The sequence below is a fragment of the Ambystoma mexicanum genome, chromosome 13 (assembly GCF_040938575.1).
Source record: "Ambystoma mexicanum isolate Mex_15411 chromosome 13, UKY_AmexF1_1, whole genome shotgun sequence".
Lineage (NCBI taxonomy): Eukaryota > Metazoa > Chordata > Amphibia > Caudata > Ambystomatidae > Ambystoma > Ambystoma mexicanum.
This window is the reverse complement of record NC_090938.1, coordinates 142,669,785-142,697,676: the sequence shown is the minus strand read 5'-3', so window position 1 is coordinate 142,697,676 and position 27,892 is coordinate 142,669,785. Positions and strand designations below refer to the sequence as shown.

The 27,892-nt window shown below is 46.3% G+C and overlaps 1 protein-coding gene across 2 annotated transcripts in view; it reads left to right on the top strand.

Moving 5' to 3' along the window:
• The window catches only part of BLTP3A (bridge-like lipid transfer protein family member 3A), a 538,966-nt gene that overhangs the window by 450,902 nt on the left and 60,172 nt on the right, over nt 1-27,892 (top strand). For both annotated transcript variants that reach the window (XM_069633498.1, XM_069633499.1), the window contains exons 16-19: nt 7,827-7,984; nt 10,321-10,474; nt 17,033-17,301; nt 17,613-17,721. In XM_069633498.1, the coding sequence (XP_069489599.1) occupies nt 7,827-7,984; nt 10,321-10,474; nt 17,033-17,301; nt 17,613-17,721 (690 nt within the window). The remainder of the gene's footprint in view (nt 1-7,826; nt 7,985-10,320; nt 10,475-17,032; nt 17,302-17,612; nt 17,722-27,892) is intronic.

Below are 27,892 nucleotides of genomic sequence, written 5' to 3'. Positions count from 1 at the left end.
TGCTGATAGAACCACCACACAACTCTTTAAAATTCATACTGAACTCTCGAAATAAACTAATATTTCATCCATCTTCCAAGCTCTGGCACCAGGTATGAACAACTTTGCAAATTCTTAAATCAACCAAGTTGTCATAATTGATCCTAATATTACTTCAGGCCCCCTTCTTTCTTTTATCAATACCACTCAAAACCCCACGGGAACCCCCTCTCTTTTTGTTTGAACTAGTGGCCTGCTTTTTTGGACGGAAGTAAACCCTTCTGCTTTACTTCCCTTGCCCTTCTGCTCTCTCTTATGGGAAAACTGGTCTATAAGACTGTCTCTCTTAGTGAAATTCTTGCATTGTCACAAATGCACACATCCAAAAGTGAAGTGCGGGTTGGAAACTTTGTATCCTTATAACATTGTCTGTAGTGGCTTTTTGGTTATATTTCCAATGTACCTAGGGTGAGCTGATGTTCTGCATCCTATTCTCAACAATACTCCTGATGGCCACTATCTCTTCCTCCAGCATGCTTCCTGCTCTCCCTTAACCTCCAGCTCTATTTCTGCCCTCCTCTCAGTACTCCTTTCTCTCGCCATTCACTGCCAAACTCATTTACCCAACTCTAATTTAAACATCCCATAACACCAGATTGGTCTGGCTACTTTATATAGAAAGGTCCTTTCTCGCCTGGGGAGATGCCCAAGGAAAGCGCGCATAGCTGTATATGGAGGCGCTGCTTCCACATTGGATTATTGGTGAGTGGTCATGTGGCTGGGCAAGGTTCTAGTGGGAGGTTACTTGAGGCCAGCCGCCATCTTGGATTCCAGTGGGACTAGGGTCCGATGTGGTGTCAGTCTCCCTCCAAAAGCCTTGCTGATAATGGCCTTGCAAAGTCTGGGTCCCCCCATTACCCTGGTTTGTGGATTGGGAGTCTGCAAGTCATTCAGTAAGCACTGAAAATGATTTGCGGTATTCTAGCTCCCTTTGTTGCTGTAAATTGGTAATCCACATGACATTCTGAGACTGGGAATTGTTTGTGCTTGCCTTTGCGCATACCATGCAGCTTAACCCTTCCTGGCTAAACCGTTTTGTGACACTTGGACTTTCACGGGTCACCTGCTTGTAAATCAAAGTGGAAGAGGGCTTCCCCTGCACCACTTCCGAACAACAAAATATATTTCGAATGTATTGTCCTCCCACGTATTCCTTATCTTTGATATTTCCATATCCAACTTGCTGCGTCAGAATTTTTTTTCAGTAGAGGACTCTGCACGTCGATGCCTGTCGAGTCGATGTCCCTCTGAGGCTTTCCGTCTCGAGAACGTCATTGCGGGTATAAGTAGTCGCGCGCAGCGTCCTTTGCTCAGTTCTGTTTTTCCGCTCTTCATGAGCTTCGGGAGAGGTAACGCGCGCTTCTGTGAGGAAATTGAACAAATTTGAGTTTTTTTGGCCAAAATCCTTCACATCTTCCAATCGAGATGGCCTCGTCATCGGCTCCATCTACGGCCCAATCTGGTTTTAAAAAATGCCAAGATTGTGGGGCAAAGATGGTTGGTCTGTGGTGCTTTGGGGCAGAGCATCCATGTTCGGAATGTGAAGAGTGTTTTGCCATTGACGTTGAACACCTTAAGAGAGCACAGAGGGAAGTTGGAGAGAGGGAAGACCCAAAAATCCATTACCCAGTCTAAACGTACCTCAGACGAGTCGAGACCATTGTCTCCTCGTCATAAGAAACGCGCTCGTTCCTGCTCTGAGCAATTGCACCACTCATCCGCTTCGAGGCATAGTAAAAAAAAAAGGTGTCCTAGATCGCCTTCCACTTCATCCTCCAGTTCACCAGAGAGAGTTGCATGTCCCACTAAGCACAGCGGGAGGAATTTCGTAAAAGAATGCTAAAGGTGTTGGAGAACGCGACCTTGCCCCCCCACCCCTCCCACCCACTCAGATACCTAGAGGCGATACCCCAGGAGAAAAACCTGGTAAACATAAGAGCCGCGAGTCTTCCACCTCAGCAAAACAAACTCCTTGAGAGCGTGAAAAACCCTTGAATCGAGATAAAGCCTCTGTGACACATAAGACGTCACCGTCGACTCATAAGTCGAAGCCGAAGACTGCCTCGACGCCCTCTGCGACTCCGTCGAAGGAGAGGCCATCGACACATAGAACTTCGACCACCCCCCTCTCCCCGCGATGCCAGTCGGTTCCATATCCTCAACAACATCAAAGACGTTGAGGTCAAAGTCGATTGTATCGACGACTTTGAAGACAATATCGAATCCATTGAGGCCAATGACGTCCACGTCGACGATTCCTACCATTTCTCCACCTGTAGTGACTGTTATTGCCCCTTCTTCATTGGAAATGAGCTACATAACTCTGCCCCGCTCAGATTACTTTAAAACCTTATCCTCAATTTATGAGGAAGGGGAGGATTCTGATGCAGAAAGACCCTTTTGTCTGCAGTGTATGAGGCCTTCATACATGAAGAATTGGTCTCAGAAGAGGCCAGATTGAAAGACCTGCAAGAGTCCTTACAGGAAGCAAGCGGGATTGATACTTCCCCAGAGATTGATTTCAATAAGCCTGAACCAGGGGATCATGCAGACAGTAATTACAGGACACTTATGAATCAGGCGATCGAATATATGGGGTGGTCTAGGCCCACACCTGTATTTAAGCAGGATGACCTCACCCACATACTTGATAAGGGACCTCAAGAAGATCCTATTGTCCCCTTTCACAAGGCCTTACAAAAGAAGGTATCAACAAACTGGGAAGTGCTGGAGATGATCCCTGCAGTCAGCAAAATATAGGGCATCAGCTGCAGATCCCCTATACTTGTCAAAACACCCGACCCCAGAAAGCTTAGTTGTTCAAGCTGCAACTTCGTCAGGTAAACAGACTGCATACCCTACAATCCCGCAGGATCGTGACGATAAAATGTTTGATGCCATGGCCAAGAAAGTTTTCTCGGCATGCAGCATGGCCCTAAAGTCGGTTAATGCCACATACACGCTGGCAAGATTTAGCCACACCCTTTGGGAGTGTGTTTCAATGGCGGCTGACCGTCTCCCTGAAGGGGAGGAGAGAGATGGTTTCTTGAACATCATCAAGGACGGAAAGGACGCTATGTCTGTTGATAGCATCAGCAGAGGCATGGCGGCTAGTACGACAATCTGCAGATTTGCATGGCTGCAGAAGTCTGGATTTGCTCCGGACGTACAGTCCAGACATCTGAATATGCCCTTTGACAGCACTCACCTATTTAGTTAGAAAACTGATGACAGTTTGGAGAAGTTGCAAACTTCCAAGGCGGCAGCCAAATCCCTTGGAGCTGCGATAAGACAAACTCGGAACCACTCCACAGGTGTGCCCTGGAGGGGCCGGTCCTTTCGCTATTATTCTGTATTCAGAAAAGGCAGAGGACAGCCAGCTTAAAGAGGCCAGAGACGATTTACCCGTGGTGGACGGGGCAAAGGTACTAAAGCCGCAGCAGCAGGGGGTTACCTTACCCTCGGCCTCTGCGTCAGCCGCCTCAAAACCTCACTCGGGTCTTATATCACAAGACAGCATTAGGAGGCAGGTTAGCTCCAACATCTGACAGAATGGCAGGCTATTACTTCAGATGCTTGGGCACTGGAGACAATTGCCCTGGGTTACTGCCTGCCTTTTCTATGCACACCTCAGTCATCCACCGGGGAACAACTCTTTGAAGTTTCCAGACCCGTTCCTTATGGAGGAAATTCTAGACCTGCTACAGAAAGGTGCCATAGAACCAGTACCTTTAGCGGAGAGGAACACGGGTTGGTACTCCCTTTTATTTTCTAATTCTGAAAAAAAAGGACGGGGGAATGAGACCCATTTTGGACTTACGAGAATTGAACAAATTCCTCAGGAAGGACAACTTCAAGATGGTTACCCTTTCTCAGATCCCTCAGGCCCTCCCGCTTCAAGATTGGTTGGCATCTCTGGACCTTCAGGATGCTTACTTTCATGTGCCAATCCATCAAAAGCACAAAGTACCTGAGGTTCGCCATTAGCAACTTTATCAGTTTCGTGTTATGCCATTTGGGCTAACCTCCGCCCGAGGGTTTTCACCAAGCTAATGGCAGTTGTGGCAGCGAGTCTCAGGAGAGGAGGGGAGGGGGATTCATGTCTACCCCTACTTGGACGATTGGTTGATCTGGTGCAGCTCCCCGGAACAAGCCCTCGAACATCTAAACCATACCTTCACAGGCTGGGCTTCTCCCTCAACTTCAAGAAGTCCCACATGATACCATCACAAAGACTCCAATTTATCGGAGCAGTCCTGGATGCATCCCTGGGAAAAGCTTCGCCACCAGAGGTAAGCGCTCGAGACATTCTACAGATGGTGACAAAATTCCAGCATGACCAACATCTCCCAGCCTTAGACTTTCTGAGGTTGCTCGGCCTGATGGCGTCCTGCATTTTTCTGGTGCCAGAGGCTTGCCTGAGAATGACCTCTCTTCAATGGGCTCTCAGGACCCAGTGGTCACAGTTCTCAGGAAGGATGTCCGATCTTTTACAAATCCCAAACAGTTCTCACTGGATCTTCAGTGGTGGGTCTGTCAGGGAAAACATCTTCAAAGGAGAACCTTTCTACGGTAGTGAAGGAAGCCTCACTCACGGGGTGGGGGGCCCATACCAACGATTTCACCAACATCGAAGTCCAAACTACATATCAACCTTTTAGAGCTGAGGGCAATCAGATTAGCGCTGAAGGCCTTTCTGCCCTCTGTATGGGGAAAGAATGTCATGATAATGTCGGACAACACAGTGGGGAGAAGCAATGCAGCTCTGGTTCTGGGCAATACAAGAAGGAATCTCTATCGCAATTCACCTAGCCGGAGAGAAGAACACGGCGGAGGACGCTCTGGGCAGGCAGAGCACAGTTTCCCACAAGTGGGAACTAGCTCAGGAAGTCCTTCAAGAGATATTTGCCCTTTGTGACCAGTGTCAACAGGAAGTGCAAACTATACTGCTCAAGGGAACTTCCCCTAAGAGGAGCTCTAGGGAACGCGTTTGTGGTGGACTGGGAATTTCCACTCATCTATGCGTTTCCTCCAGTCCCCGTCATTCCTCATGTAATAAGGAGGTTGAGGAGGTTCAGGAAAACCATGATCCTAATTTCCTAGGATTGAGCTAGGAGAACGTGGTACCCGGACATGTCTAGAAGGTCCATCTGTCCTCAGATTTGTCATCCACAAAGAGAGGATCTTCTCTCGCCAGAGGAGGGTCAGGTTCTCCATCTGGATATCGGGACTCTCAGCCTTCACGCATGGTTTTTGAGAGGCTGACGTACAAAGATTGGGATCACCCGAGCGACGTAATGGAGGTTTTGCTGTCGGCCAGAAGGCCAGCAACCAAGTCTTTATACTGCTGCCGTTGGAACAAGTTCTGAAGCTGGTGTAGAGATAAGAATGTTGACCCTTTTACATGTACTACACCAATGGTGTTATCCTTACTTTTGCACTTAGCAAATCTGGGAATACAGGTTGGCATAACAAAAGGTTACCTAGAAGCGCTGTCCATCTTAAAGCGCACTGCTAAGGAACCCGCTTACTTTAAAATATCCTTGGTAATTCAATTTTTGAAGGGGCTAACTAATGTTTACCCTCAATTCCTTTTGAAGTCCCCTTGTGGGACCTGCATTTGGTCTTAAAATTTCTAATGGTTACTCCTTTTTGAACCCCTTCATTCGTGCCCATTGAGTCTTCTTGCTCTCAAAACTGTCTTTTTGTCAGCAATAACATCTGCCCGAAGGGTGAGTGAGTTTACAGGCTTTATCCTGCAAACCTCCTCGCACTCTTTCACAAGGACAGGGTGGTTTTACAAGTCAAGCCTTACTTACTCCCCAAGATTGTTTCAGAATTTCATATCACCCAAAAAATAACCTTGCCTTCCCTTTTACCCTCCTCCTCATCCAGGGAAAGAGGAAGAAAGGCTGCACAAACTTGATCTAAGGCGTGCCTTGAGTTTCTACATTAGCAGAATGGCAAAATTAAGGCAAACTGAGAAATTATTTGTCGGGTACAAGGTCATAAGCTCAGCCTAGCCATCAGCAAGCAAACAATTTCTAGATGGTTTATTCTAACTATTGTAGAATGTTACAAGTTGGCCGGTGAAGACCCTCCAGAGCACTTAAGGGCTCATTCAGCCAGGTATATCGCAGCTTCGTCGGCTCTTCAAAGGGGAGTTCCATTAAAAGACATCTGTGCAGCTGCCACATGGTAGTCTGCACACACCTTTACAAGGGTCTATGGCTTGACTCCTCCACTAGCCAAGAAACTAAATTTGGGAAGGCAGTGTTGCATTCTGTGCATACTTAAAGAATTAAAATATTTACTCCCTCCTCCTATATACATTACTGCTTTGGGAGTCTATCAAAGATAAGGAATATGTGGGAGAACACAATCCATTCCAAGAACAAGTTACTTATCCATGGTAACGTTCTTTCGACTGGATGTTCCTCCCACGTATTCCTCATCGCCCCTCCCATCCTTCCCTGCAGAGAAACTTCCCTTGTTATTGCAGTCTGCGCTCTCTAAGGGTAGTAACTGCCTCATTCTGGACAACATCAAACACTTCAAAACGGAACTGAGCAACTGACGATGCGCGCGACTATTTATTCCCGTGATTACATTGTTGTCGAGACGGAAGCCTCTAAGGGACATAGACTCGACAGACATCTACATGCAGCGCCCTCTACAGAACATTTTCTTCCGAAGCAGCAAGCTGGATATTGAAATATCAACGATGAGGAATATGTGGGAGGAACATCGAAAGAACGTTACCATGGGTAAGTAACTTGTTCTGCTGCGCATGTTGAGATCTCTAAATTGATGCCACTTTGTCTTTAAGGAAGTCTTTCACTCCAGTGCAGGATGTTGTGATCTGGCAAACTCTGGAATGGCTCTCCTAGTCTAGCCCTTTTCCTGTGATAGGATGGTGCTGCTTTAGGAATTAAATCTATGCCCTACTTCGTGGGAGTCCCTTGGTAAAGGTGGCATGGGCCAATAACCTGTAATCTCTCTCTCAGGAATCTGCACTTTGGTTTTGGGTGGTGGGAGGGTGAACATCCCTGTGGATGGCACCTGCGTATAGACATAGTTGTGAGGGGTTAAATAACCCAGTGACTAATGCTTGGACGTCTATAGCTTTAGGAACAGTGGAGGTGTAAACTCTCTGGACTAGTCTACCGTGACCTTTGATGTCTGTAGCGATGGGAAGGCTGACTACCCCCTGACTTAGTGCAGGGACCCAGTTGGAGTGGTCTGGACAATACCCCTTAAGCCTACTCTGATTCCAGCATCCAAAGCTCAGGGTGGTACACAAGGGTCGAGACCACCTCACTCCGTTCCGAAGTTCAGACTGGGGACTGGGTCACCGATTAAAGGGACTGCACTACCATAAAATCCGTCATGATCACACATTTAGCAGATATGATTGTCCCATGAAAGATGGAGAAAGCTGCAAAAAGAAAAATGTGTTCCTAACACAAATCATACTAAGCAAGGCTCTGTGAACATTTGCCATCAGCATCCACCCCTCCTTCCTCCAGAATCTGCCACTTGTACCCACCTATACACCCAATAACCCCAAATCTCACTGGATTGTTCTTTTGTAAAGCGCAGCAAACCCACCAACATATGGCCTGCAGTGCCAACAAAGTACACCTATCCTTAAGTCTTTGTTCCAGACGAGAATGTTTTCTCAAATGTATGTTGCGAGCAGCAAATATTTTTGGAAAAAATTGGTTTAAGAAGGCCATCTTTGTCCTGACATCTGTCTTTTTTTTTTCTTTTTTCTTTTCTTCCAGAGACCAGCTTGGAACCTGGGGTGTCTGGTGATGTGGGCAGCAGGTACAGCCCGGCAGGTTCCAGCCATGGGGGAAGCGGCGCAGGACACGATGAGACTGCAACACCGGACCTGGATAGCTCAGCCTCCCCAAGCATGGGTGAAGCAGATCAAGCACTGGTCAGAATTTAGCTGCTAGAACATGGTTGGAAGTACCTTTCCGCCTTCTCACCATCTCTCATCCGCTTCTGTCATTGTGTATCTTTCTTGTTTTTCCCTTCTTCCTCCTTTTACACCTGCTTTATTTTTTTATTTTTTATAAATGTTTTATTGGTTAAAGTCAAATATGTTAAAACAATCATCAACTTAAAATAAACCTTTAACATTACATTTCCAGAGAGCATCTATAACCAAACAGCAACACATTCTGATCCCCTACATTCCCACTTAATAATTCGGGCCAAACAATAGGTAGTTAAATCAGAGTCGACCAACTGAGTTCAATTAGTCCTCACCCTCAATCCTATGTGGTCCCCCTCAGTTTGATAACACAGCTTTAAGCATTTTCATCACTGCAATAACCAACTGGACATTTACCAATTAACATCCACTTCCACCATTCCACAATTGTAAGAGGTTGACCCCATCCGTAGAGAATACTCAAGAGAAAACGCTTGAGTCTCCATCGGAGCTTCGCAGTTCATTACTAAATTCTCCGGGGTTTCCACATGCTGGATCCTCTTACAATACTGACAGGTTGCATTATCAACACCCACCATCTTCCTCCTAAACAGAACCTCTCTTGTATGGAGGATATTCAGATGACATCTAGGAAGTAAATCCCGATATTTTGGGGAGGGGAATTTGATCATAAATATAGGTAGCTCATTGACCCTCCCACTCTCAGTGGTCATCATTTCTCTAGACTTTAAACCACCACATCGATCCATGGTGAAGATCCAGTCCCTAGACAACAATTTCTTTCTCGCATTCATTGGTTTGGACAGCAACAATTCCACAGAGACATTCTTATCCAACAAAAAAGCTTCCACCTTAATCTGCCATTGTTCCAACTGGCCTTCTACCACCCTACTATCTAGTGCCAAGATCTTAAAAGGCATCACCACAGTCTCCAGGGCACACTTTCTATATAAAGAGGCAGTCATCCAAGCCACCATTGATTCCAGAGACTCGAGCCTTAGTTCAAGCCTAATCATACACATCGGAAGGTCATTTGGCAGTTTTAAGATCTTGCGCCTAAAATGACCCTTCTCTTAGCAATCACATGAGAGGCGAAGAACCGCCTCGGCGCCATAGGTGAGTATCTGCGCCGCCTTCTGCTTATAGAAGGTCACAATAGGTAGAAATGTAAATGTAAATTTACCAAACGTCTGGTGGAGCACCCTGCACCTGCTTTATGTCTCTCTTAATGTGCTCTTTTGTAGCCTTGCATCCGGTTCCCTTAATTTACCAACTCTGAACCATATCCATTTTCTAATCTGATCAGAAACCACCACGTTTATAAATGTTAGACCATAGAACTTGCAGCTAGACCTCCCACCATTACTCTGACACTGATCTGTCCTTATCTTTAACGCCCCATTCTACTGTAGATTGCAGCCCCACCACAATGGGGTTTGGAAGTGGAGGGGGGGCAGCAGTTTCCAAATGTTGATAAAGAAAGTGATCTCATGAACCTGAGGTCCTAGCATGCTATTACAAGATTGAATTTGGGACGCATATTCCATATCTATCCATCAACACTTTAGATTGCGTGATGCACGTTTGTGATGCAGTAGGGGGCCAGGGTTTTGCTTATTATGTTGTGTGTTTTGTTCTGATTGCAGAAGTGATGTAGACATTTGAATATTTGAACTTGTTTTGTTAGTCTTTCTATGGAAAGACGCAGAGTGGCGAGGGTGTAGGAGTGATTGAAAAATTGGGATAAGAGGTATGCGTTTTGTTTTTGGGAAGCAATTAGTAAGATAGGCGTATGTGTGATGAGCATGGTGCAGCAGGTGATTTAATGCATCATCTAAGAATTGTCTATTTCTGTGGGAATAGGTCTGTGTGACGGACATGCACCTTATTTTGTGCTCAGTGGAAGCCTAGTGAGATGGTAATGTGCGTGTGGCATTGGCAGCCTTGTAGTTGATTATGGATGGCTAGTGTGATACATGTTGGTAAAGGGGTGGAGTTGTCTAGGGTAAGGTATATTGGAATGTTTGGTGAATGGGCTACAGAAGCTGATTGATCATGTTGTACTTTGGGGTTCACCTGCTCTGAAGGGGGATGTGTACATTTTGAGTATTGCAGCGGACGTCTGGGGTTAAGCTTGGTCTGATGCATGTTGTACTTGATGTTGTGATGTGGGTTGATGGTGGGGAGGTCCTTTTTCTTAGGATCAGGCCTGCTTTGATGGATGACTAAGGATGGTGCAAGATGGTTAGCCATTGTGTTTTGTGGAAGTCTACTTGGCATGATGCTCATGGCTTGATGTTTATTCTTACTTCCAGGTGTCCGTACTGGTTTTAAAGATGCGTGATGTGAATTGCCTCATCGAGGTGCGGGGGGCTGATCTGGCTATAGCTGTGCAGGCTGCAGAGGTAACCCCTGAGCACCTAGGCAACATTGGGATGCAGGAGTTCATGCAGAGCAGTCCCGGGGAAGGTAAGACCATGTATGTAATGAGACACACGTTTGGTGGCAGTGGGAACAGGCAGTATTGGATCAGTAATGGGTTAGATCTGGGTGAGTAGCAACGGTACTAGCAATGGGTGGCGGGGCGATAACAATTTCATAAGAAGATATCAGCCTTGGGGCAATGGGGAAAAGCAAACATTGATGGGAGGAAAGAGCTGTGTAAGACTTAGGCCATACCCCACATAGCAGATATGGGCTTATAGCAGAATGGTGGTAGAGAAAAGGGGAAGCCTAGCAGCCCCAAAGTGTGGGTACTGTGGTCAGGCCAAGTAGTGACATGTTGGTGTGGTTCAACAAATGGCTTTATTAACTATTACTTGACTGAAGGGGTTGGGCTAAACCTCTACAGGACCAAGGGCATATTCTATAACCCATAAAGATATTTCTAAAGTAAACAGATTCTGGGATGGCTAAACCAAAAGTGAGTCTTTCTTCAGGTGTCCAGTCTCTTTAGAGGTCTGTGTCCAAATCATTAAGTTCTTGAACTATTATTAGAAGTCTTTGCCCCTCCTTTAGAGGGCCACCCTTTTTCACAAAGAAATGTCCAAACCATGTTGCCGAAACAAAGTTCTGAAAACCTAAGCTTAACAAGTATTTGAGCTTTCTGGCTACCCTAAACTTTCAACACAAACGTTACAATTTTCATCCAACGAAAGGGTTTAAAAATGACATTCTCAAATGTCCAGCCTGAACTAATAACCAAAGCAAATAGGTTTTCCTGGGAAGGCTCTTCCAGATTTAGTTAACCTGGTCTCATCTAATCTAAATGCTTTTACCATCTTGTTGACAATCTCACTCCGGTATCAGGCTCTTAAGTTCCTTCTCTTAGGCTTTCCTTCAGCCTCTGGTTTCTTCCGCATTGGGCTTCTTGTATCACTCTGTGCTGACTTCAGATCACCTCCCTGGCCTTGGGTTTAGTTAAGCACTCAAAATAGACATCTTCCAGACCTCTGGTTTTGTTCAGCATCTATAACTGGGTTCTCCCAGATCTTGGATTTGGTTCAGCATTCATAATGGGGTTCTCCCGACTTTGGGTTTCATCAACTTCCACAGAGGACTCCCCTAAAACTTCACTTCAGTGGGTGTATCTCTGCCCCCTCACCCCCACCACATCCCCATTCAGCGACCTTTTCAGACATTGTCACCCTGCTGCCACATGTCTCAGTTTAAAGAAGCACTTCACCTTCAGCCCTCCTTCTCCTTGGCATAGAACCATCACTAGAGCCACCTCCTTTCTAGGAGCCACTCGTCTTGTGGGTATGGGCTCTAGGTTAGGCCTTTCGAGAGTAGCTGTTGCAGGTTGGCCAAAGCGTGCACTAGCTTTACCCAACAAGCGTGGTCCCAGTGTATCCAGGAATGGTTTGGAGGCGTGCAGTCTTCCTTCCAAACCCCTTCTCCTTTTCACCTTCTTTTAGTGGTTCTGGGGTTTTGGCATTTGTTTTGGCCCTTTGGGTTGGTTGGGCTAGTGTGGTTAAGTTTTGTTTGAACTCTTGGGAATACTTTGTTTAGTTTTAAATTGGTTCTGTGATTCTACTTCGCCTATTGGATATTTAAATCTTTGTGGCGGGCTCTTTGTGCCTGGGTTAATTGCAAGATTTCCCTCACCTGTTCTTCCACATTTGCAAATGCAGCTTGTAGTGGCGCCATCTTGACATTCTTCCTGTTACTGTTCCTGCATGTGTGGCCATGGTGTTCTGAGCACACCAGATGGTGATCCGCAGCTTGTGGCTGCAGCCCTAACCAACAGCAAGGACACCAGTCTTGTAACTGTTCCGTTTAGAAGTTCTTTTAAGTGTGTGCTTCTCGTGTGTGGGCTTTATGCTCCAGTTTCTAAAAGCTATGCTGGTTGACCTGCGAGGAGTTCTTTTAGTACCATCAACAGGTCTAGTAGTGGAAGCAGAGTTTCCATTATGCTTCAGCTTGCTTCCGGTTAGTGAGGCAGTACTAGGCAAGACTGCCAGCGAGTTCTGTTCTCTGGGTCTTGCTCTGAAATATTTGATAGTTTGCTCTTGGGGCTTCAGAAACAGGGATACGCAGGAAATATAATGTTGGTTTCCATGCTGCACTCTAGTGATGTTGGCAAACCTGCAGGATCACACTCCTTCCACAATCTCGTTTACACCATTGGTAGCAGTCAGTCCAAACCAGTCTTCCGTTGTTTACGCCCTTCGTCAAAAGTCATGAAGCGTTTCTCCAAATCACCACAAGACTTATTCTAAGGCACTCTACATTGAGAGGGGGAAAGCAAATGTCAGACTGTTTTTTTTTCTTTTTAACACTCTGGTGAGGGCCTAGGGAAAAAGAACTGTTCCCATGCAGGGGTTCTAGCAAGTTGGTCCTAACTCTTAAAATGGTAATGTGGCTATGCAGTTTTCCATCAATCTTAGAAGGGCTACAGGTGGTATGAGATTGTACAGTTTCATACATCCGTTCCCATGGTTACTAAAAAGAAAAATGCACTTCATATAAATGCTGTGCGTTCAAGCAATATATACAAACGGGAGTTCTAAAAATCAGGCATGGATATTAAAAACAGTAAGTGTCTCTGGTAGAGCCACAGTACACTTAAAAACAAAGTGTACCAGTTTGGAAGGAAGGTAGTTTCAAGGTTTCTGAATGTTTTTTTCCATGGGCAAGAATGAGCCCAATCCTGTAGGCAGCAGCTGGTTCCAGGCAAAAGATAGCTCAACTTTATCGAGGTCTCATGGGAGCTGCACAAGTGGCAAACCAAGGAAGACCCCCAGAAAGGAAACCATGACCGAAGTAAGACAACCAAATGCATTTTTGGAGGAGGAATGCAGCAAATTTAAATTGGTGGAGATCGCAGTACCAGTACCTGGGAAGATGGCCCGAATGTGAAGTGCCTAAGTCAGCAATGATAGATTTGGAGGATGAAGATCCTAGCATGTGGTCCTGGCTGCTAAAGTGCATTGAAGGTACCCACAGGACTTTGGTGTAGGAGGTCAGTCTGGGTTTCAGGGTTCAGTTTGTCATGGTTGCGGTTACAGAGGGCGACTGATGGCCAGTGCAGAGAAGTGAAACTTAGTCAGAGGAACCTCTCTCTCCCACCCCCAAGATGCAACACTGAAGTCGGTAAGGCCAGGCATGGCACAATGCTGAACCTTGGACACAAGTCAGCTTGTGCCCTGGTTTGAACTGTAGCACCACAGGCCACACGAGTATGGTCCCTTGGAGGAACGATGTACTGGTAGACAGCTGGAAAACAAATGTTGTGGCTCCAGGAGGCAAGAATGGTCTCCACATGTGTTGAGAGGACTTTGTCCAGGAGCCTCCCAGGAGTGCACAAAAGGTTGCAGGGAAAGGTGACCTGAAAACTCCAGTATGCTCAATGGGAGGGATAGCTTGAAACATGTTTCCTCTGGTCAATGAGGGACAGAGCTTTGCCTCGGGCATAAGAAGCTCAGCATTCAGCTAGGAGTCCTCTGTGTTGTCCTGGTCTGATTAGGCCCAGTAGTACGTATTGTGATGAATCCAAGGATGTTGTCACTGTTTCTGAAGGGGCACCCCTTCCCATGAGGCCAGGGTGGTGAGGCCGCTATGCGATAGTCTCCCTGGGAGTGGTACTCGGGAGATGGATCTCATGGGAGGGGAAACCTCCCTTTGGGGATCAGTGACCAGCACATCAGGAGAGCACGGTATTCCTGCCAATCACATGATGCTACACCCCCCCTTCCCATAGTTACTGCACCTTTCCTTCACCTCCTTCCTCTTCAATCCTACCCTCATACCCTAAGTGCTTTTCTAAGGCAGTCCAGGTAGAGAGCATTTTCGACGAGGAAAATCCTTTGCGAGTTACCACATCAGCACACACTTCATACTGAGACGAGGGGGAAGTGTGGTGCAATACCAAATAACATCTGAACCACTTTGACCAATCTAATGGTTTGTGACAATTGATTGGAAGAAACAAGATAAACACTGAAGAGGGACATGAAACAGCATCAAGCCCTGCCTGGCGGAATCATGAGAGCCAGTACAGGCTCGACGGGTGCTGACCGGGACTCTGAAAAGTGGGAGAGAGAGTCTGAGGCCGGTCAGGATGTGAGGACCACCCGGCCTGCAAGTGGACTAAGATTCTGGGCGCCCCAGACACCCAGGAAGCGTGAGATTGCGAGACCATGCAGTCCTGGAAGGAAAGACTGCAGAGCTACACCATAGCAGGGGAAGCTCCAGGAAGTTGCCTGAGCCCCGCAAACGAGTCCAGCTACCTCAAGGGAGCCAACACTCGTGCAGACCACACCACAAGCTACGCGGGTAGCTGAGAAGGCGCTGAAGGCTCAAGGAGGTGGTGGCGGCACAAAGGCTTGGAAAGGAGGGTCTGGGACCCTAATGCAGCGGGAGAACAGCAAAGTAGTACATGGACTTGTACTAAGGCTTGGCAGTCGAGTGAACCAGGCCCACAGACAGGGGAACTAAGGCTGGAATTGCAGGTCTGGGACTTGAACACAAATAAAGAGAACAAAGTTAATGAACAATTCATACAGTACATGGCAGGTTAGCGAACCAAGTCTGTTTGAGCCACCACAGCCTGGGGAGTGCATCCAGGCTACTCTTATTCGTTGCAGTTCTTGGTGATAGGGAACCAGGTCTTCCCACCAGGGTCCGGGACCCACTACAGCTTGGGAGTGTATATGCATCCAGGCTGTTCTTCAGTGCAGTATAAAGCGAGAGGAAGCCAGAGCTGCTAACCCGGGTCTGGCACCCCCAAGGAACTACATTGTAAGCCTGAAAGAGAGACATTCCCCCAACAGTTATGGAGTGGCTAAAACTGCCCTTTGTCCAGGGGAAGGGAGTCATTCCTCTGGACCAGGAAGACCTCTCCTTTGATTTAGTTAGCTTAGAGTGTATGGGATAGTTAGGAATTTGACACTGGGCATTGGGACCTTGGCTTTGGACATTCTGGCACTAGTTCTTTCAGTTAAGGCAGGGAATCCCCTCTTCGAGTTAGGGCAAGATAGGGTTTTTTCCTTTTTTGCCCTTGAATAAAATCTTCAGAGAATCAGACGTACACTCCAAAGAAAGGTTCCTGGAGGCATCTAAGACAGTCACCCATGAGTTTTCAAAGCTATTGGGTACGTCTTTTCCTGGTTTTGCCCCAGAGGCTATGAAGAGGAGGTGATAGATGGATGGTATCACAAAATAATTTTGTAAAATAAAACATTGTTCAGGCTGGACTGCTTCAACCTGTTAATATGGATGAGAACAAATATCTTTTCTGCTCCCCACACTTGGCTGAGGCCCTCGTATACTCCATCACTGGGAACAAATCTGGAGATGCAGGTGAAGACCTGAGAGATATGTATGTGATACCTGCTGTTGAGTCATCTTTTCATTTTGTGGTCAATGTGTAGCATAAATTAATCAGCGGAAGCAGTGCTTGGCTGTATTTTTCCTCTTAGTCCACGAATATAGGATGAAAATCCAGTGTCATAGTTAAGAATTTATCATCATCATAACTTATACCTTAATATGTATGACTTGGGCTGTCATGAGACACTAACAGTCGGTTATTATTCTCTTGTATTTATTCTGTATTTGTTGGTTGTGAGAAATACATTAGTTCCCCTGTCTTTGTAGCCATATGCGCTACCATGTTATCCCAATGAAAAAGTGAGTTAGTCACAGGGGAAGCTTTGGCTAAAGACTCACTTAAGCAAAAATAAATTCTCTGGATCAAAGAAATCAACAAAAAGTACTAGCAGGACTACAAAGTGAGTCTAAAGGTGCAACAGGGGATTTTGCATATTACAGCATGTATGGGGTGAAGCGAACGGTTTGGGGGGTGTTCGGCAGCAGCTCAGATATGAGACCATGTTGAGTGCTTAGAACGCACGGGGAGTGTTAAGAATAAAGCTTAAACACGAAGAGCAAATGTGACCTGGTGAGCACCCGGAAGGAAATACATGAGGTGAGCACGCATATGCTGGAGCAGTCATGAGGTAGGGCCTGAATATTTAAAAATTGGAGAATGAGTGCAGAAATGGAATACTAAGATGTCAAGCAGTGTCGAAAGCAAATCGGGGGTGTGGGGGAGTGGTGCTGGTGGGCAGGAGGCGTAGAAGTAATTGTTGACAAAAAGGTAGCTGAGAATCTTTGAGGTGAAGCTGCCATAAGTTAATGGAGGGTGGGCTGTGGTGGCCAGAGCAGCCAGAAAGTGAAAGGGGGGGGGCATTATGCCACAGGAAGAGATGAAGCAGAACAGTAATCTAGGCAAGTGGGAGCAAAGCCTAAAGGAGTTCAAAGGTGTGATGCAGTAGTAATTGGCAAGAGGGGCAGAGCTACAGTTAAGATGGGGTGACCAAGCCACAGGGGTAAAAGAAGGCAGGCAGCAATGTGATGAAAGGGAACTGAAGTCAGGCCTGGGGTGAATAAGTAGAGGATCAGCCAAGCATCGAGTGATCTAGAACTGTCCACACATGAAGTCGTTCAGGCAGACTAGGGAAAAGCAGCCATGATCCAGGGCTCCCACAATTCTAACTGTGATGTGATCCTTTTCCTCACTAGGAGACACCTGCTCTCAGAAATCCTCTCCATCCCGGGATTTGAGCCCAACCGAGCCAGCAGTTTGTTTGCGTTTCGAGGCGGGACCCAGTGCTGCTCGTCTCTCGCCTCTTGCCGTTCTGAACGGATTCCTGCACTTTCAGATCAGACATTACAGTGCTGAGTTAATGATCTCATCGCTCACACACCTAGCGCCTTTTCTGGAAGACGAACAACCGCCAGAGATCATCCCCATGAAGATTGAGATCATGGACACCCAGATAACTCTGAAGGTGAGGCTGGCCACAGGCAATCTCTCCCGAAAGCTAGCAGATGCTGCCTTCTCACGAGAGGCGGAGTGCATCAATCCTGGGCTTTCATTTCTTCATTTGCATTTTGGAAGTTGTAGTCTGGGGTCAGGTCAATAAGAGATCTTGACTTCAAGTAAAACATAAGTAAACGCAAAGCTCCAGACTGAAGTAGAACGTCCCCTGTGGCATGGAGTCATCTGGTAACTTTACCTCTCCCTAGAATGAGATGCGGGTGGGATTAATTGAAAATGTCTAATTTCTGATTTTCTGTCATTGTTTTGTTTGATATGCAGGATGATGGTCCACGTATCTACCTCTCCTCTCCCGGACCCATCCCTGTCACATTGGCTGTGGATCACATCTTCGTTGTGCGGAAAGACAATGGTATCTTCTATGTCACAGGTGAGTTAGATGACCAAGCTCCAGCTTGTCTGAGATCCATGTTCAATTTAATCTACAGAAGCGGTTATATTGAAATAACCAGAGTGCTCAATTTGGTGCCCCACTAGTTCACACCCACCACCCTCAACATCCTGTTTCTGCTTACAGCTTCTACAGACTTCTAATTCTTCCTTCCTTCACTACTGCTGTGCCTAACTTAATTTACACCATGGTACCTTTTTAAGAAGCTTTTCAGAACCTACTCTAGTGAGGGGGTTCTGAGAAGCCAACCTAAAGGTGTCAATTGTGGATGGGTTAGTGCTCCTGCAACTGCCCCCTCACTTAGGGTGGAGACCCTGTGAGACTCTTCTGATGATCTCCTGTATACCTCCTTCCTGCTAGTTCACTGCATACCCAACCACTTCCATCCCCGTCAACAAAATAGCTGCTGCTTATTGCTCAGTTTGGTGGTTCACATTGCACTGGAATGCTGCAGAGCGCTTTGAGACACTGCAGCATGCTGCACTGCCAGAAAAGAAAGGGCAAGCTTCAGAGATCTATAGTGACCAACAGATCCCCCCCCCCGCCCTCCAATGGTGACCACAATTTCTTCATACAAACAAACTGCACCAGTAACCAAGCTGTAGCTCCCCTCCTAAGGTAATGCTCTGTCCATACACATCTACCACAGCTCTGCCCATGCACATCTGCCACAGCTCTCACCACTGGGCTGCTACATTATGTTTTACTGTGGTGTTTTGTCAAAGTATGGGGTGAGGGGACGGAGCTTGCTTTTTGAATAATTTATTTTTTAAAAAATATATTTGTCTTCATACAAACTTTTACAAACAGGTATGAATACATGCATATATCAAATCATGTAGTCTACTAATAAAATATCCATATATCATAAAATGTGAATAAAGAATTCCTATATCATAACACTTAACACTTAAAACCCTCAGTTAATTAGTTCATCCTTCAATAGTAAGGTAATGTGCCCCCATACACTAAAAAGAGCAATCTGCATAGAAACCGAATTAGTATTGTCAAAATACTTCAGATTTGAACGAATCATAGTGGCTCACAAACTGGCCCAACAAACATATATATAAACTGTTCCAATCCTACAACATTCTGTAAAGATGTGTCTGGCTGTGTCTAATGTGTCTTGTTTTTTACATAAACGGCAGAATCTTTTATTACAAGGTATTTATAAATAAGCCCCTTGCACCGCCCGCAAGGGTAACTGATTGATTGTTTACCTCAAAATTAAGTTTTGGACAGCAGACTTGGACGGTATTAGGTAATATCGCTATATATATGGTCGCCGTAAATAATATCGCCGGGAAAATGTTGTGGCGATATTATTTGGGTGACCATATATATGGGGACAGGGACAAAAAAAATGTAAAAAAATGTAAAAAATAAAATTTGGGGGGTTGCGGAGGTGTCCCCCGGATGTTCCATGCAATAATGTCACCACAAAAAAAGCCCATTTTCTGGCGATATATTTGCATGGCGAGATTTGTGTGGCGGCATTATTACATGGAACCACTTCGACTCTGAAGAAGGTATACCTTTGGTTTAAGATAAACATGGGTAACTCTAGCAACATACTTGTAGCTGTGCAAGTAGTTCAGATGATCCTAGTTATGTATCTAGTCCCATTGCTCTATTTTTTTCTTTTTTAAATATATATTTTAGCATCACAAACCTTGTGCCCCGTTCAAAATCGGGCTGCCAGTTTGAGAGCGAAGCAAACCTCATTTACGCTGTAAATGTTACAATTTCTTCTGCTGCATGGTGGTGACCCTTGATACTGCACCAGTATTTTCAACATAGAGCAATGGGGACTGGGTTTGGATCTAATATACAGAACCCCTCGGCGCAACATCGCCTGGCTATGAAGGGAGACCAGCCCCAGCTTGAGGTGTAGGTATTCTATGGGAGTAGAATGCGGCAGATTCAACATCTTCTGCCAAAAGTGCCCTTCCAGTACATCTAGCCACTTCAAATCTTCCATTACAGGGGCCTCCAATTCATACAATATAGTGGGGCAAAAACTCTGTTTGTACAAGATTCCTTCAATTGAGTATCCTGCCGTTCTCTTGGCAAATTTGCTAATAGCAGCAATCATACATTCGCTTTCCTTTTTTAGCCTCTTTGATATTGTGATTATCCCCACAGTTGTCAAGGTCTAAGCCCAGATAAGGGTAATGTTCCACGTACTCAGTGGGCCCTAATGGCGTATGGTTAAATTGTCGACTAGACACCACCATGCCCTTTATTTTGGCCATAATGATTGACAAATAGTTTTCAGCTGAATATCGTACCAATTCATCAAACTTTACTTTCACACCCCCCCCCCCCTGATTGTACAGTCCATTAGTACAAGGTCATTGGCATACAACATGCCTGCAAATGGGGTATCGCCAATTTTAACAGGACAATCCACAGTTTGCAGCAGACGGCCAAAAGGTTAAGGTTAAAGGATATTTGTACCGCACACTATCACCACCGGAGTGGTTCCCTGGCGGCTCTGAAAAGGGAAGGGGGGGCTGGGTTAGTGGGAATAAGCTGGAAAAGTGCAAGAGAGCAGTGATGTGCTGTTGGCAGCCTCAACCCGGTGGGACCGTTGGCTGGGCTTGGGGTGTTTTACGGTCGGTAGACGTTGTGTGCTGTTGGGCGAGTCTGTGTGGTTTGTTTTGTTGTTGCAGTGTAGTGAAGTTTGTGCGAATTGTGGTGTTGGAGGCTTGTGGTTGTGTTTGGTTAGAGTTTGAGAGGTGTATGCAGAGGGGTGAGATTGTTAGTGGATTGGTTATTTGGCATTGCTGTCCTTGCAATTATGTCTAGATGTGAGGCTTGGTATCATTCACTATTCCACCTAAGTGCGGCACATGCTAACTTTCACATTTCTATCAGGATGCGACGCTGGCTAAAGTTACGTTTCCATCTAAGTTTGGCGCATGGTAACAGCCACAATCCTATCTAGAAGCGACATAGGCCAATCTTCACAGTTCTCTCTAGGTTTGGCACTAATTAACATTGGCCAATTATGTTAGTATGTAATATGAGGCAATATTTGTAGTCCATCCATGAATAGATTTAGACTGGTGGTCACAAATCTCTAGGTATGCATAGGTCTATGGCAGTATGCGTTATGGCAAGGTAAGGTAGAGTGGCAGGGGCTTTCTGGAATAGAGTAACTGCTCTACACCCCACCCATGCTACACTCAGTTTTCGTTGGTGTCTGTTGACTGCTGGCTTCATTGGCTTCTCCTGCGGACACCTGCACACACCTGTAGGAGCCGCCCTTTGTCACTCAGGTATAGGTTAAATACCAGGTGGGCCAGCACAAAACCTTGCTTGACCCCTCTGCTGATTCCCATTGCATCGAAAGCGAACCCATCCCATCCATCCGCACCTGAATACTTGTATTGGTATGCAATAATGTCAACTAATCTAGACAGCCCAGTTCTCGCAGCTTCTGCCAAAGGGTTTCTTGGTTAACTGACTCGAATGCTGCAGAGAGGTCTACAAAAATCGGGTACAACCCTGGATTCCCAGTTCCATGTGATTATAACAACAACCAAAATAACAACATACATCTTCAGTGACACTTTAATAACGAATTTCTGTACTTTCTACAGCTTGTTTTACACCCTTCCCCACCACTTTTAATCCCTAACCCCAACCCATATATTAAAAATGTGACTTTTTTTGTCGTTATTCTGGTTTTGTTATTAACACTGCATACCGTATTCCCTCGTCTGCTTGCCTGTTCGATCAATTTCTCCAGCAGTTTGATATAGTGGGTTGTGGCCGACCAAGGCCTAAAACCAGTCTGCATTGGATGCAGTACGTTTGAGGGGGACACCAACACATTTTCAGTGCCACCAACACAAAAGAGCCGAATAGTTTTCCAGTTACGTCAAGTAGTGATAAGTCTGTAGTTTTCGGGGGAGTTCTCGGTCTCCCTTTTTGTACACTGGCAGCAATATCGGTTGCCGCCAGGACCTTGGAATTTCCCTATCGCTACAAACCCTATCAAAAAGAACTTTCAAGATTCTGGCCCACTTACCAGTGTATTTTTTTTTTTTTTTAATACCATATTCGAGAGCCTGCTAGGCCCGGGTGCCCGGGCGCTTTTCAACCCGTAAATAGGTATGCATATTTCTTCCATGGCAATTGACAGCTGCCACAGTTCATTCTTTCCCATTTCGTGACTCAGCAGGGGAAAAGCCTTCGATTTGGCACATAAATATTCTGTCCACTTCTTCTCGCTAATAGGGTTCACAGTGTTCTTGTGGCTATCACCCTTGGCCATTGATGGCATTTGCACAGGCAAAATTACTTCGTAATGCCCCAATAATTTGCTGCCACCTTATACTATTGGCAGAATACTGCCATCTCATAAGCAAAGACCCATAAACAGACTTAATTTTTTTGTAGACTTTGGAATCGGTAACCCACGCCACTTAGACCCAGCTGATATTTCTGCGCATTTTCCGCTTGGCCTCCCTGATTGTTTTGTCAAAGGGGTTTTGGTGCTGTCTGGTTTTAATAGCCAAACCCCTGGATTTCACTTTCCCAGCATTGCAGGCCAATAATTTTAGGCTCGCTTCAATTTTGTTTACATTTTACTGAGGCCGGTTCGATAAGTTCCAGGAATATCGGAACGTGCTAGGCTACATGCCTTGTCTACATTATTCTAGGACCACTTAATCCGATTACCAGCATGGTTTACCCCCAATCCTGCTAGCATCTGTCATTCTTGTCTCTTCCTCTGGCATTCTAATAATCAACTCAAAGATCGGTGAATTTGGTATGTTACCTTCAGTGATTTAACTTTTTTAGCACAGCTATTACTGCTTAAGAAGTAATTGAGTGCCAGCTTATTACCTGCCCTCCTGCCACGACCACTGGCCTAAGGACACAGATGCAATGCCTCCAAGTTATGGGTGCCATGAGTGGCTACCCAAGACTCGTCCATTTAAGTCCTTTTAGGACAAACCAACACAGTGGGCCCGGTAGGACTCTGTCTTCGCGCCTCTGGCGCCAGGCCCATATGCAGCAGTAATGAGGGACTACTTTTATTCCTTTTGGGCCACTTATTTCCGGGGCAAGTTCCACACGCAAGCTGCTAGGTGTGACTGGGTGTGGCAGATAGGTCAGGCTAATGGGCATGGCCCAGAAGCGCAGCTATATAAGCTGCTCTGTTGTCGGGGCCCGTGCTTCACGTTACTTTGCACCCTGATGCAACGTGACGCTCACCGCCGCGTGAACCTCCAGATACTCCCCTCCTGAAACCAGCGATCATGATCCTAATCCCGCTCCACAGCAGTCTTCTTACTGCAGCTCATCTTCCGGAATCCGACGATCCAGCTTCTGACATCGCTTCACGACGGCCTTCTCTCTCTCACGAACTTGCACGCTGCAAAGGAGACAACAGACAAGGTTAGAACATTTCGCTAGTGGGAAATCGTGCTGCATTTACAACACGCACGCATTCCTACGAGTTAACCTACCTTTTGTCAGCAGTCGCTGGTCCATTCTTCATCACTCCGGCTACCGCCATCGGACTCAGCAGCCATACGGTTCCGCACCACCACCTGCACGGAAGAAAATGAAAGAACAGGGTTAAGAACAGATCAGACAATATACACACAGAAACAAACACCTTTACAAGGAAACCAAGACGAACAATACGGAAGACAAACAAGAACATTGCTACTTACCTAAAGAGGAGTAATTACTCCGCCCGCAAAGGATCAGTGAAGGAACTAGGTCCTCGATAATCCAACGTCCCCTGCCAGAAGTAGACGGAGAGCCCACGGACATAAGACCAGTGAAGAAACTTGGTCGTCGAAAATCAAGCGCCCCTGCCAGAAGTAGCAGAACGGAGAGCCCACAGACCGTATACACGAGGTGAGCCTCCCACAGCAGGGCATCTATGGGAATCACACCTTGGGAAGGACGGGAAGTGGGGGCCAGGACCTTAACCTAATATACTCGTGCTCATTAAATCCACGCAGATGCAGCCCTAGAAGCACCTTCTCGTTATCACAGCCATCCGCGCAAAAGGCAAACATAATTCTAGGACCAACCCACATCCCTGGGAGGGCTGCAACCATGCACCAACGCCCACGCAGGTGAACGTAACACCTCCAAGTACTCTGACCCGGGTTATCACCCACAGTTCTACCATTTAAAATGATAATCTCCCATTCTTTCATGAAGCTTAACTAATGTTTTCCTTTTTCTATTTCCCTTTTTAATGACCATTACGCTTTCAGCTTTCACAGAACGGTGCACATTTGTCCATGTCTAAGCATCCAGCGTTAAGATCTCCCACCCCCCCACCAAGAAGAAGAATGTCATGAGCCCAAAGAGTTCTCCAATCGGCACATATTACATCAATACTGTTATGGATCTCTTCCAAGCTGGAACCACCTGGGGGCTATACACATTCAATATTATATCCAGGACTTCTGCACCTGTTAGGCAAGAATTGATGTAGTAACCCTGAGGGATACTACACAACACTTGTCCTCTTGGTATGAGGTAACCCACCTTTTGGTATAGGCCTGTACTACACAAGTTGGTAGTGTGACTGAACAGCCAGGCCTATCTCAAGAGGGGTAAATGTGAGCTGTAGCAATGCAATTCGCAAATGCAATTAACACTTGCTCTCAAGGTTTCAGTTATAAATAGTTATGTATTTAACATCAGTTTTAAAAAAGTATTCTTTAAAAAGGGAAATATATGTAACAATCAAATATACTTTAACATTATTTTACAGAATCAACACAAAGCTAGTAGATTATCTTTAGAGATGCTTTTTACACACTTCCTACCCACTGAGGTGACTTCACTACAAGGACTGCAATGGCATTTATATATCACTAGTACACTTTGTAGATTCTGAAGTTTGTAGAAAGGAAAGGTTAAGGGAAGGAAAAAGGGTTAAACAGGTTCTCCGAGCATGTGAGCACTTACATCTTCCAATAAAGTCTAGACAAAGAATTTCCCAGCAATAAAAGTTAAAAAGTTATCACATCTGAGGGACAGTAAATATCAAAGTCAAATGGACTAGAAGAGACTGCAGGGAGCCAGGACAGCCAAAGTCAATTGGAGCACAGTCTATGGAGCTGAGGCACTTCTTAGATAAGTCTTTCACAAAGTTAGAGAGTTTGTTGGAGAAAAATCACTCTAGGATCACAAGCTGTTACACTTGTGAAGGATAGAGCTGAAATCCACTCTAGCAAAGTAGCTACTGCAAGTCACAACTGAGAAGAGCAAAGCTAAAGACACTGAGGTAAGTACCCCAAGTCGGAACAGTTCCTTTGGTTAGAAGAAGAGTGGTCTAGCTGGCTTCTGTCTGGTTGCAGCAATGCCGATCTTGGGTTCCTGTGCCTCAGTCGTGGGGACAATAGGGAGGACGTCTGAGGACTCCTGCGGCAGCAATTTGAAGGTCGACGGCAGCTACAGGCTCATTTCAGATCAGCGGCACTTACCGATTTCAGCGCTCGGTAAACAGCACCACTGCGGATCTTGGACACCGGTTGGGCTTCCTTCATTCCTTTAGTCCTGCTCTCTGGCGAGGGAACTCGAGCTCTGGTCGTCCTGCTTCGGGAGAGTCTCCTTAGACTCCTGGAGCTTCTGGCTGGATTGCAGATGTTGCACTCGACAATGGATTTCTCGACCCCGGGCACTCGGTTCCTGCAGCAGCAAAGAAGTACAGTCGGGGAAGATGGTCCAGTGGAGTTAGTCTCGGGGTTAGTTGGTCCCACTAAACCAAGGGAAGAAGTCGTCCCCTCCTGGAGCTTCTCGATCGGATCGGAAAAAGGAGTTTCAGCACAGCAGCAGGGCTTAACCTGGCAATTCAAAGGTTCAGGATGCTGCTGCAAGCTTTGTTCACGGTTTGTTGAACTCCAATCTAAAGCCCCACCAATGCCATACCGCACTCTAGCCCCGTTATTGATATTTTATTTCTATTGCACTGGTACACAAGTGTTTCAGAGCATGACAAGGCAAGGGAGGGGAACAGGGGAGAACAAAACAGCGATCTTACTAGGCCCAGTGACATTGAGAATGCGTAAGTGCATGGGAGAGGGGGAGGGGAAAAGTGCATGGAAGGGGGGAGAAGTGGAAAGTGCGAAGCAGAGGAGAAACCGATAAATAACAATAAATAAATAAATAATAAAGGCAAAAAAACGTGGTAGTGCAGCCAGCAATTTGCAAGTGCTAAGTTTAAGGCAGCAGACAGGGTAGGTCTGATAAGTGCAGGAAGAAAAAGGGGGGGCTGTATGGGTACAGATACAGACCCCAGTGCAAGTGGCCTGGAGGCAGTGCGGGACGGTGGCCGGGTGAGCAGGTACCTGGGCCCGGATGACAGAGGGTGGCCAGGTGCACGGTGCCAAGAGAGAACAGATCAGCAGGGGAGAGGGGGAGCGAAGGCGGAAGAAAAGAGGACGGTCTTGAGGTGCTTCCGTAACCGGAGATGGTTCTCAAGTTTTAGAGTGGCAGAGAGGCTGTTCTAGAGGGAGGCCCCAGCAGAAGATATCTACCCCCAGCTCGTTTCTTTGAAAAACGACTGACACTGAGGGAGTTGGAGGTAGAGGAGCTAAGAGCTTGATAGGGGATGTATTTGCGGAGGGATAGCTGAAGGTATTTTGGACCCAGGCCCCAGAAAGCCTTGTGAACAATGCAGAGGGTTTTGAATTTAATCCTTGCATCCACTGGGAGCCAATGGAGAGATTTCAGAGATGGAGAGATACGATCCCAGGGCTTGAGGCCAAGGACAAGTCTTGCAGTCCTGTTCTGGATTAGTTTCAGAGGGCGGAGAGAAGAAGCAGGCAGATTTAGAAAGAGCCTGTTACAATAGTCCAAGCTAGAGAGAACCAGAGCTTGGGATGCCATGAGCTTCTGGGGGAAGGAGAGGAAAGGCAGATTACCTCTGAGGAGGTGCAGTAGGAAATTTGACGTTTTAGAGACCTCAGAGATGTGGGCGGAGAAGGAAAGGGTGGAGTCAAAGATGACCCTGAGGTTCTTAGCCTCGCAGGTGGGGGTAGGAGGAGGGCCAAGGGAGGCCAGCCAGAGAGTGAGGGGAAAGGATGGTGGTGTGCCGATGACGAGGATCTCCGTCTTGCTGGCATTCAGACAAAGATCATTGGCGGCACACTAATCTTGAATGGCAGTTAGGCAATCAGAGATGAGAGAAGGAGAGGAGGTGGCAGAGGGCAGCCTGAAAATGAGGTGTTGTCAGCGTAGCACTGGAAATTTTAGCAGAAAGTGGCAATGTAATGGGCAAGAGTTGCCAGGTAATGGTTGTTAAGCCAGGGCGAGAGGTTGGACCACCGGGGAACACCACAGGTAGATAGGAAGATAGATGAAAGGAAGGACCCAAGTTGGACCTGGGAGGGTCTCATGGTATAGTAACCTAATGGCTCTGAGGAGGGGTTGGGGGGGGGGCGGATACCCAGGTTTGACAAAATAGTCTACAATCTGGCCTTGGGAACCGTGTCAAAGGCCGTCATGAGGTCTAGAAAGACCAAGTAAATGGACATTTTTTTAACTTGACATACTTATAGCAAAGCAGGCAGAGCCTTAGTGGCCGTCTACAGTACTGATGCCCCTTTGCAACCCTGCCTGGAGGTGGTTCAGCCCAGCATCAAGAAGAGAGTTAGGCCTATCATTGGTTGGATGGTGTCTGTCCCCCTTCTTGAAAACTGGGACGATTATTGCCTTGGTCCATGGCGTTGGTACTCTTCCAGTACGTAAGACTTCATTAAACAGTTTGGTCAAGTGGGGGACCCATATCAGGGGATCAGTGGCAAAAAAGTCGACCGGGGTCATGTAGGGCCCTAGGGCTTTTCCCTTCTTTTGGGAACATAAAGCTGTTTTTATCTGTCTCACTGAGCATTAGCCCTTCAACTATGGATGTTTCATTGGGACTAACCAACTCCTGTTCTCTTCATACAAGGTTCCAAAGTAAGCAACCCAGGCGCCTTCAGAGATCGCCCCCTGTTATATTTTGCAGTTGCCCTTTGCTGACTAATTCACAAAAAGTCCTCATTTCACAATTATTTATAGCATCATCAGGGAGGCCCAAAGGGCTTCACGATATTCAGAATTGTTTTATGTAATCCGCCGTGAATACTTTTTTTGTGCTTCAGACAGGTGAAAT